General features: G+C 46.6%; 1 protein-coding gene across 1 annotated transcript in view; it reads right to left on the reverse strand.

The window, feature by feature from the left end:
• The window catches only part of GCNA (germ cell nuclear acidic peptidase), a 51,740-nt gene that overhangs the window by 37,222 nt on the left and 2,731 nt on the right, over positions 1–11,787 (reverse strand). Inside the window, exons 3-5 of the mRNA XM_045031176.1 lie at positions 10,761–10,815; positions 1,393–1,439; positions 934–997 (exon numbers count right to left, since the gene is read on the reverse strand). Of these exons, the coding sequence (XP_044887111.1) occupies positions 934–997; positions 1,393–1,439; positions 10,761–10,815 (166 nt within the window). The remainder of the gene's footprint in view (positions 1–933; positions 998–1,392; positions 1,440–10,760; positions 10,816–11,787) is intronic.

Here is an 11,787-nt window from a genome sequence, read left to right on the forward strand (position 1 = left end):
AAATCACACTGTTGACCAAAAAGGTTGCCTTTAATGTGAATTTAGCACTTGTGAAAGATGCAAAGCTGCCAGTACTGTTAAATCCTCGATCCATAAAAATCCAGACTACAGGCTTCCACATTGCAAACCCCCACATTCCACTCCCACTAATAAGCCTCATTTCTAATCTGCAGGAATCACTTCAACTGGTAAAAAGGGAGTTCTGTTTCCATGAATCATTCAACACTTGGTGCCTCCGCCAAAACTGCCAACTATGGGAATAATTAGTACCAGAGACAACGAAGATTGAGTGTTATGGACATCTCCTCTCCAAAACTCACCAAGACCAAGTCATTTCAAATAGTGGTCTAATGACTGTCAGACAATAACTGTAAATCCAAATCTACTTAGCAGTGAAACTGGTGACAGAGGTGAAAGGTTCCATTTGAGCAGGGGCTGGACTAGATGACCTCCTGGATGACTAGGTCTATTCCAACCCTAATCTTCTATGATTCTATTATATCCCATTACAAGCTATACAGTGCTCCAAAACAATAACAAAATAGTGAGATATGTGACTCCAAATAACAATACTTCACATCTATGTAATGTTTTAAAGTTTTTACAGCACTTTTAAAATGTAATAACTCATAAGGCTGTTTTTAAAACTAATCATTTTACAGTGGGAAAACTAAGGCACAGGGAGGAGAAGCAATGTGACCAAGGCCGCACTTGCAATGAGCAGCAGAGCCAGGATTAGAACTCCGAATGTTGACTTCTAAATCTGTGCCCAATCCTCCAGATACTGATGACACCCTATGCAAATGAGAGAGGATCTAATTCATTTTTCTATATTCAAAATAACTCATTAATGGGACATATTGGCTGCCATGGATTAGACAAAAAAGTCTCTCTATAACTAACTATAGACAATTCAATAATTCCAGGACGCACCTGCTATTTTGTTTCTTCGAGACTTGATGTGCTAGGGATTTTGGAGTCTTCATTCTAGATAAAACTAAATCAGAATGTGAGAGAATTACATCACAGGAAATTTATTTTAGCTTTCTAAAAGTGATCCCATTCCATGCCTTAAGGGCATATATAGACAAAAATTGTTACAACTTTTATATTACCAATAGTATCCAAATGTCTCTAGAACAAGGACCCTACTTAATCTCACAATTAAAATTCTCAGCTATTCAGAGCAGAAGCAGCTCTTTGGCTACCCTCTCCCTCATCATTCAACCCTTGCCATGCCTTAAGACTTGGGAGAAAGAATAGGCTTTGCAACAAAGATTCACTGTAAAAAGGTATTCCAGAAGAAATTCATATTCTTGCAGCCATGAGGAATACATCCTCTCTACACTCATTGAGAAAGCAAGATTAACATTCTAACCACTCTTTACTTACATATTTCAAATTCTTCATCACTACTGGAAGAAAAGGGCAGAAGAGAGCTGCAAAATAAAGCACAAAACAGATGTGAGGAACACAGTCACTTCAGAGGCGAGGAAGTTACTCACCTTCTGCAATAATGATGGCTCTTCGAGATGTGTCACCCTATGGAAGCTCCACTGTAGGTGTTATCTGCACCCCAGAACCTAAAATCTCTGATTAGAGGCAGCGGTGTCCATTCGGCTCGAACATGCACTCTCCCTTCCTTGAGGCTAACTAGCGTTGTGCAGGCGAACCACCCTCAGTTCTTTCTCTACCGCAGAGCCCCTTGGTAAGAACTCCATAGTAGAGGGGAGGAGGATGAGTTGTGGAGCACCCATATGGACACACATCTTGAAGAACCATTCGTACTGCACAAGATGAGTAACCTCCTCTTCTTCTTTGAGTAGTGTCCTTATGGGTGCTCCACTGTAGGTGACTCCACAGCAGTATCCCCCACGGAGGGGTGGGGCTTCAGAGTGGAATCTGTTACTGATTATAGTATTGTGGAACCAAAGATGGCATCAAGGCATGTCCCAGGTAATTGTTTAGTGATCTGCAAAAGTATGGGCAGAAGCCTTGGTCGCTGCCCTACAGATTTCTGAGATGGGGACATTTTGAATAAACATGAGCTATATGGAAATGGATCTCATGGATTGCATGTGGATCCCTGATGGAAGCAGCAGGTTATGTGCAAGGGGTAACAGTGGGTAATGCATCTGGAGAGTATTTGCGCTGATACTGCAGATCCCTTGGATATTTCCGCAAATGAAAGGAAGAGTTTGGGAGATTTACTGAAGTCCTTAGTCCTGTCCAGCTAAAACACCAGAGCTCTCATAATGTCCAGCATATGCAGTGTTGCCTCCCTGTTGTCAGAATGTGGTTTAGGAAAAAAATATGGGGAGGTGAATTAGTTGGTCCAGATGAAAGGCGGACGCTACTGTGACACCCTGGCACCCCCTTATTCACCACTGTCGTATAATTAGGCTATGTTTTGCACAAAGTATGTCTTGTGAGGTATCATTGTAAAAGTCTTGATCTGCTAGACATTAATAGCCCATTGGATTGTATGTGCTATCAGATGTCCATGTGGCCACCTTGCATATGTCTGTAACAGGTACGTTGTGGAGGAAGGCAATGGATGTTGACATTGCTCTAGTAAAATGAGTCCTAACATCCTCTGGTGGTTGAACATTCTGGGTCTGATAGCAGGATCTGATGCAGGCCGAGATCCACTTGGAGAGTCTTTGCTTAGAGATAGTGTCACCCTTTGATCTCTCGGTAGTAGAAACAAATAGCCTAGGGGATTCCCGAAATGGTTTAGTTCTGTCAAGATAAAATGCAAGAGCCCATCGGATATCGAGGGTATGTAACGCAGCTTCCTGTGGAGTCGTGTGAGGCTTGGGATGGAATACAGGTAAGTGTATTGACTGGTGAAGGTGGAAGGTAGACACCACCTTGGGGAGGAATGTGGGACAGGTTCGTATAGTAACCTTGTCTTTAGAGAAAATGATGTAGGGAGGGTAGGCCATCAAGGCGCTTATTTCACCAACCCTTCTTGTTGACATTATGGCAACCAAGAAAGCCACTTTCATGGACATGTGGAGCAGGGATGAGGTAGCCAGGGGCTCGAAAGGGGGTTTCATAAGAGCTGGGAGAACTAGGTTGAAGACTCCAGGAGGCTACTCGAGAATGAATCTCAGTGTAGAGATTTTGCAGGCCTGTGAGGAAGCATTTCATGGTGGGGTGGGCAAAAAGTGAATAGTCGTTCAGAGTGTCATGGAAGGTGGTAAGGGCCGCGAAGTGTACTCTAACAGAACTGAGCGAAAGCCCATCCTGTTTTACTTTGAAAAGGTAGTCTAAGATGTCAGGGAGGGTTGCAGTCTGGGGTATTAGGCATCTGTGCAAGATGGAGAGGCGTTTCCACTTTTGCAGGTAAGACTTAGAAGCAGAGTCCCTTCTACTGTGCAGGAGGACGTATTGGACCTGTTCCAAGCAGGCTAATTCGTGGAATTGAAACCAAGAAGGAACCACACCAAAAAATGGAGTTTCCAGAGCTGCGGATGAAGAAGCTGACCACAGTTCTGGGAGATCTGGTCTGTTGGGGAGAGTCCTGGGAGGATGGATGGACATGCGTAGCAGGTAAGGATACCATTTCTGCTTGGGCCAAGCTGGGGCAATAAGTATGACCTGGGCCATGTCCTCTGTGATGTTGCGTAGAACCCGGTGTATCAGTGGAATAGGTGAGGAAGCATACATGAGGGAGTTGTTCTAAGGAATGAAGAACGCATCCCCTAGAGATGCGTTTCCGAGTCCTGCTCTGGAGCAAAATAGATGGCACTTGCAGTTTTGAGGAGTGACAAACAGTTCTATCAACAGAGTGCCCCAGTGGGAGGAGAGCTGTCGGAGTATCATGGGATGTAATGCTCATTCGTACTCCTCGGAGAAGTGTCTGCTGAGTGTGTCAGCGGTAGCGTTGTGACACGTGAGCAGGTAGGAAGTGGTGACTTATGTGATGTTGTATGTACCAATTCCACAGTTTAATGGCTGCTGTATATAGGAGTGTGATCGTGCTCCTCCCTGCCTGACGGCTCTGAGTTCTAGGCGATTGATGTGCAGATGCGTCTCTGATAGGGACCGGCGGCCCTGTGCCTTGTGGTCGCCTAAGTGCGCTCCGCAATCTATCTGAGAAGTATCCGTGGTCAGCGTGAGTATTGGAGAGCGTGGATGGAAGGGAACACCCGTGCATAGGTTCTCTGGTTTTGTCCACCAATGTAAGGAGGGCACTACGTTCGGTGGCGGAGTCAGAGTTATGCAGAAACTGTTTCTGCCGGGTTTGTAGTTGGAGCTGAGCCAATCCTGAAGGCATCTCATGTGCGGCGTGGTGTATTTGGCCATGAAGGTGGTGGCTGCCATGTGACCAAGAAGCTGAAGGCAGGTCTGTGCCTATATTCTGGGGCGAACAGAGATTGTGCGTATGAGATGCTTCATGCGATTCCTCAGTATTACGCATCTGTGTGCTGGATGAATGGATATATGGAAATAGGCGTCTTGGCCCTGTTCCAGCACGGGTATTATTGTGCCCAATGTGACCATCTCAAATTTTTGTACACGTACAAACTTGTTCGGTCAGCGTAGGTCCAATATAGGTCTCCACCCCCTGCCTTTCTTTTGGGTTAGAAAGTAGTGGGAGTAGAACCCTTTTCTCCAATGTTGCGTCGGTACATGTGCAACTGCACCTAGGTGGAGAAGATGAGCCACCTCCACACAGAGAAGGTGCTCGTGAGAGGGGTCCCTGAAGAGGGACGGGGAAGATAGGAAAGGGATGGAGTAACCTGACTGAGGTATTTCCAGGACTCAGCGATCCTGCATGATCTGTTGCCAGACATGGTGGGAAAGCCTGGAGGCAGTAGCCAAATGGGCAAATAGGCAGTGGAGTCAAGGGGTGGTCGTGCAGACCCCTGACCAGCACTTCAAAATTATTGTTACCCAATGGCGGGAAGTAGTTGGTTGTGCCTGGTTTTGCCTGCGCCTAGGAGGTCTGTTGCGGTTTCTCCCAGTGTCATAGGGTCTGGACTGGGGTTGGTGATATTGTGCACTGGGCCTCTGATAAGGTTGATACCATGGTCTCCTGGGGATGAATGGGTATATGCCCAATGTGCGCAAAGTGGCTCTAGAGTCTTTCATAGTGTGAAGGACTTAAACGGAAAAAAGAGTTTATTTGTGTCAAAGGGGAGATCCTCCACTTTAGACTGCAATTCTTTGGGGATACTGGATGCCGAGAGCCAGGAAGACCGGCTCATCACCACTGCAGTGGCAGTGGTGCGGGCTGCTGGACCAGCCATGTCCATGGACACTTGTTGTGCCTTCCTAGACACCAACTGACCTTCAACGAGGACTAACTTGAAGTCCACTCTCCTGTCCTCCGGTACATGGGAGACAAATCAAAGAGCTTGTTGTAGTTGTCATGGTCATAGCTTGTAAGGAGGGCAGAATAATTGGCAATTCTAAATTGCAGAGTAGAAGAGGTATTTGAGGCCCTTGTCCTGCAGAATGGGCCAGTAGTGTGGTTGCTTTATTCTCTGCATTGCTGCACCCACAATAGAATATAGGGGTGTCATGAATAGTTAGTAAAGGGTTAAAGCATAGTACCTGGTGGGCATCTGACCTGAGGACCAATCAGGGAAGAGAATTTGAAACTCCTAGGAGGGAACTTTTCCCTCTGTTTGGGGGGGTCTTTGTCTTTGGCCGTTTGGAGTTCAAGAGACCAGACGAGTTAATCAAGTCCCTACAAGTTCCACCTTTCTGAACTAATTTCTTCTAGTCAAGATAGTGAGTATTAGAAAGATACTTTGTGTCCTTATCTAATAATCCTATGTTTGCAATTCTGTGTGTTTGTTATTGATTATTCTTAATTCTGCTTGTACTGGTTGTACTGAGAAAGAGAGAGGATTCTCTCCAGAACTTAGCAAGGTTATACCCTATGAGTGCCCAGCTTGGATTCATAGAGATTCTATATTTTCTTTTGTTCTCTTAATAAATTCTTTTCTTTTCTTTGGACTTGGTTAATTCCTTCCCTTGGGGAAATTCAGGGGAAGGGGAGGGGGAAGTGGGCTGCTTCCCTGTGTGTGTGAGATTCAAGGAGTTGAATCAGGGGGGAGGGGGAAGGTTCCTCCTCTGTGAATTGATCTGTGTTCCCAAGGGGGGAAACAGGGGTGTCCCGGCCCACGGAATTGACCGGGTGGTGGCAGCCGAAGGGGAGACCTACCCTAGGATTTTGGGGTGGGGGGGAAGACATGCGGGTCCTCACTTTGAAACCGCCCAGTTTCAAGTGAGGGTAGACTCTGACAAGGGGATATAGGCGTAGGACGAGACTGCGATCCGGTAGAAGGGGCGCAAGGAAGAGCGGTGGTAGGAGCCGACCATGGGTATCACTGAGGCCAGGTAGGAAAAGTTGGGTCCCGGCCACTGGGGGACAAAGTAGGGAAACTGAGGCTGATTCTTATGATGCCCCATGTCTTGGGGTATGTATGGCTCCAGTGGAGGGGAAGACTCAGGCAGGGAGAACTCTGCCTGCTGCTGTGTGCTGTTCTCACTATCAGTGAAAGTATCCAGGTCAGGTGGTGAGAGCTGCTGTTCAAACAGTGAGTGCTCCGTGTCTAGGAGCGGAGAGTCAGGCTCAGGGGCCACAGAGATATCCTGCTGATGCAGGAATTGTTGCTGCTCCCTAGGCTGGTGTGCTGCAGAGTGTGAAGTGTGAGTGGCAGCCCGGAGTGATTTTAGTTTCACTTTTGCCGGAGTCGAGAATGGGGGTGGAACGCGTTGTCAGCACCGGGTCCATTGTCGGTGCCAGGGGGGACCGGTGCCGAGAAGAGCTTCCCACTGCGGGAAGTCGGGTCCCTGCTTTTGAGCCCTGTGTGAGTTGCTTCTGAAATGCAGGGGCAGTCAAAGTTGCCTGCTTTCGGTGCTGACAGCACCAAGGGTAAAGACCCCGTGGGAGTTCTTTTACCCTTTTGAGTGTCTGACATTAGGGCTTCCTGCCTCTTCACGTGAGAGGGTGAAGTTGGGCTCCCGGTAGGTTCTGACCTGGCAGGGGAACCTGAGGGAGAGGGTTTACTGCTCTTCTCCATAGGAGGCTGCAGAGCTTCTTGCCTCTTCGCGTGAGAGGGTGAAGCCATGTTCCCAATTGGTTCGGACCTGGCCGGGGAGCGTGAGAGACAGGGTTTGCCATTGCCTGTCTCCAGAGGCGGCGGCAGCAGGGATTTCTGCATGAGAAGCATTTTCAGCCGCAGGTCCCTGTCACAATGAGCCCTAGTTTTGAGGGTCATGCAGTGGTCACACTTGGCAGGGACGTGTGTCTCGCCAAGGCACTTCACACAACATGAATGTCCATTGGACCTTGGCATAAAGTCCTGACAGGAAGCACATTTCTTGAATCCTGAAGCCCCTGGCACTATTGCACTAGGAATGCCAGGGGAGAGTCTCTCAGCGGGAGACAAAGTTGAAGAAAAAAGTTTTTTTTTTAATTATTTAAACTAAGTAACTCTTCTAAAGGAAGGGAAACAACTGGGATGTTACTATTTCTAGGTTCTTTGTAATTGTTTCCTTCAGAAACCAGGGAAGAGGATCAGCACTGTCCTGAGTCCCGTCTTCAGCTAAGGACGGCTGAGAAGGAACTATGGGGGGTGCGGGACACATGCGCTCAGGCAAACCCTAACGACACTACGAGACAGCAGCCGAGTGCATGTCCCCCAACCAGGCACTGCTACCGAAGATCTCCGATCAACCGCGCCAGGATGCACCGTCACCTAGAGTGGAGCACTCACAGGGACAGCACTCAAAGAAGAACTGAAGGCGGTTCACCAGTGCAGAGCTAGTTAGCCTTGAGGAAGGGTGGGTGCACGTGCAGGCCGAACATACACAGCTATCTAGAATCTCTGATTAGAGGGATGGGGCGCTGACACACCTTCAGTGGAGCACCCATAAGGACACTCCTCGAAGAAGAACAGATGGGCGGGCAGACACTACACAGATCAAGATCACAACTTGTCAGAAAATTTCTGTTTAAATTTGACAGATATTCTGCAATTTTTTTTTCCAATTTCAATCAGCTCTAATCAGTTATTTACATTTCAAGTGGATAAGAACTCCAACTGCTTATTTCTGAAGCTATGGAAAGAGAAAATGTTTCAAAGAAGATTTCAATATGGTTTAAGGGAAAATTGAATGTCAATCTCAGAAACCTACCAACATAAACTAAAAATTCATTAAGCTAAAAATTCAACCTGCTGCATACAAGAAGTCATAAGAAAGAACCAGGACTTCTTTGGGGAAGAGTGGTCTCTATACCATCTTCTCCTAAACTGTAGGATGAGACATCCTGTAACCAGGCAGCGCAATAGTCCAGGGTCCTCTGAGACAAATTTAAAATAAATAAATAAAACCTCAACTAGAACCAGCAGTTAACCCAGTGGCATCCTCAAGCAAAACTCACCTTCCACAATAACATCAGCTTCTGGCAAAATCTTGAGTAAACAGATAAGCCTTATTATACATCCTGACCGTTAACATACCCAGGCTATTATGGAACAAGGATGGGGAGAATAGGTTCAAAAGCCAAGTACCTCTTTTTGAGAAAAAGAGTAGAGCAGGGGTTGGCAACCTTTCAGAAGTGGTGTGCCGAGTCTTCACTTTAGCTTAAGGTTTTGTGTGCCGGTAATACATTTTAACGTTTTTTAAAGGTCTCTCTCTCTAAGTCTATATTATATAACTAAACTATTGTTGTATGTAAAGTAAACAAGGTTTTCAAAATGTTTAAGAAGCTTAATTTAAAATTAAATTAAAATGCTGATCTTACACCGCCGGCCCACGCAGCCCGCTGCTGGCCTGGGGTTTTGTTCACCTAGTTCGGCAGCGGGCTGGGGCCTGTGGGACCCCGGCTGCAAGGGGCCGGCAGCTGGAACCCCAGACCGGCAGCGGGATGAGCGGGGCCAACAGCTAGGACCCCAGACTGGGGGTGCAGGTGGGAATGGGGTGGGGGTGCAGGAGCTCCCATTTGGTGCCCAGGGTGGGGGTGGGGATGTGGGAGGGTGCAAAAGTGAGGGCATGGGATGTGGGGGGGCTGGGTATGTGAGGGGGTGCAGGGGTCAGGGCAGAGGGCTGGAGGTGTGTGAGGGGGTGCAGGGGTCAGGGCAGAGGGCTGTGGGGGGGGGTTCAGGGCAGAGGGATGGGGTGCTCACGGCAGGGGGCTGGAGGGGATATGCCCTGATTCCACCCTTTTCCCCAGGGGCCCGTCCCCACCTCTTCTCTGCCTCCTCTGTGGAGCAGCGAGCATGCTGCGGCTCCGCTCCCTCTCCCCCTTGCAAGGGCGATCAGCTGATCGGCGCAGAAAAGGAGAGGAGGAGGGGCAGGAAAGCAGCATGCTGAGGAAAGAAGTAGGGGAGGGGGAAGCTTGGCTGCCAGCAAGACCAAGCTTCTGCCTCCTGCCCTCGCAGGAGAGAACAGTGGGCGGGGGGGGGGGGGCGGCGCTGAGTGGGGCCAAGACCCCAGCAGGCAGCAGCATGCCATTAAAAATCGGCTTGCGTGCCGTAGGTTGCCGACCCCTGGAGTAGAGCATTCTCTAAGCAAGAGAGGTCCTGCTTGAATGCCTCTGCTGATCATAACTATGGCAGTATTACAAACAAAATGGGAAATGACTGCCGAGGAAGGAGTAATGCGGAAGGTGGGGTGTGGGTGTGGGGGGGAGGGGGGAAGAGAGAGAGAGAGAGAGAGAGAGAGAGAGAGTGTGTCAGTCATAGTGGACCATAACCTAAATACTAAATATGAGTCAACAGTGTAACACTGTTGCAAAAAACAAACAAAAAACAAAACAAAACAAAACCCCCAACATCATTCTGGGATGTATTAGCAGGACTGTTGTAAGTAAAACACAAGAAGTAATTCTTCCGCTCTACTCCATGCTGATTAGGGTTCAACTGGAATAGTGGGTCCAGTTCTGAATGCCACATTTTAGGAAAGATGTGGACAAATTGGAGAATGTCCAGAGAAGAGCAACAAAAATGATTAAACGTCTAGGAAACATGACCTATGAGGGAAGATTGATAACATTGGGTTTGTTTAGTCTGGAGGGGACATGACAACAGTTTTCAAGTACATAAAAGGTTGTTACAAGGAGGAGGGAAAAAATTGTTGTTCTTAATCTCTGAGAATAGGACAAGCAGCAATGGGCTTAAATTGCAGCAAGGGCGGTTTAGGTTGGACATTAGGAAAATCTTCCTAACTGTCAGGGTGGTTAAGCACTGGAATAAATTGCCTAGGGAGGTTGTGGAATCTCCATCATTGGAGATTTTTAAGAGCAGGCTAGACAAACATCTGTCAGGGATGGTCTAGATAATACTTAGCCCTGCCATGAGTGCAGGGGACTGGACTAGATGATCTCTTGAGGTCCATTACAGTCATATGATTCTATGACATGGAGAGTGGCTCTCTCTCAAATAGGCAGCCTTTTACAGGTCAAAACCAACACCTTAAATCAGAGTATTTGGACTGAACTTGAGCCTGCTAGGTCTCATCTCTGCCCCAGTCTCTCACAAACATTCGGTTTGGCATTCAAAGCCAAATAAAAAACCAAAACACAAATTCTCAGATTTCGGAAAAGGGACACAGATGCTCTTCCAAACAGAAAAACAAGATCTTAAAGAAAAAATAAGAACAAGATAAAAATCTATATAAAAGCAAGACAACTTATCTGCAGACAACTTTATCATCACACAGTAAAGACAATAAAATACAACTTTTGAACGGATGAGAGACCAGCCCTTTAATCTCTTAAAAAGTTTTCTCACCTGTCATCCTTCGTGTGCCAGGATTCTGCAGTCACTTTCTTTTTGGTCTTTATAACTGAAAACAGAACAGATCATCTTTCCAGATAGGACTGCACAAGGAGGGAAGCCTCAACAAGGTTAAAGTCAGGAGTTAATTATTTGTTTAACTGTAGCGCCTATGAGACCTAGTCATTAGGCAGGACCCCATCGTGCTAGGCACTGTACAAACACAGAACAAGGAATTCCCAGTTTAGAGAGGATATACTATATAATCAGTCACTCAGTAGCCACTTCCAAGAGGATGGATTGATTTAAATCAAAGCAATTTAAATCACCAAGAAACATTATTTAAATCAATTTTAATCTTGTTTTCCATTTGTACTTTTAAAGTTATTTTCCTAAGGAAAGGTTGATTCTCATTAGTCAATTACTAATAAAATATGTCAATTTTCAGCTAAAAATAGCCTTAATACACCATTCCCTTTCACTCTGTAGTTGCTGAACACTTCTGCCTTTGCTACATCATGAACAATTTTACCATCTCCATCTAGAACACTATTTAACACAGTCAGCCATGGATTTTCCTCCCAATCTCTTTGGGTTCTCTTATCAAGTTTCTACACTTCATAAATTCTAATTTATATTGCTTGCTATCTACTGCATCTTTTCCCCATTTGTAATATAGGTTTTTGAAGCACAGCGCTGGCAGTGCCAAGGTCAGTTTATAGAACCTAGAAGAGGCTTTTGTAGCTAAAGAAGACTGTTTAAGGGTCTGCATAAACCCCTGCCTGGTACCCCAGGCAGTTCAGCTGATTTCACCCAAAGAGATTTCCAACAGGAGAAAGGCCTGGTGTCTAAGGTGATATTCCCTAAGGGTTTACAGTGTGTAAGCCCAGTAATCATATCTGTCTGGGGGGTGCACTTCTCCCAGACTGCAGAGACGGTGGAATGGGCAACCTGAGAAAAACAAAAACAAAACAAAAACACCTTATCCTAAGGCAGCAAGCACACTGTTCGAAGCGTGTGTGTGTGTGTGTGTTGGTGGTGT

This window comes from Mauremys mutica, chromosome 9 (genome assembly GCF_020497125.1).
Source record: "Mauremys mutica isolate MM-2020 ecotype Southern chromosome 9, ASM2049712v1, whole genome shotgun sequence".
Taxonomy (NCBI): Eukaryota; Metazoa; Chordata; order Testudines; family Geoemydidae; genus Mauremys; species Mauremys mutica.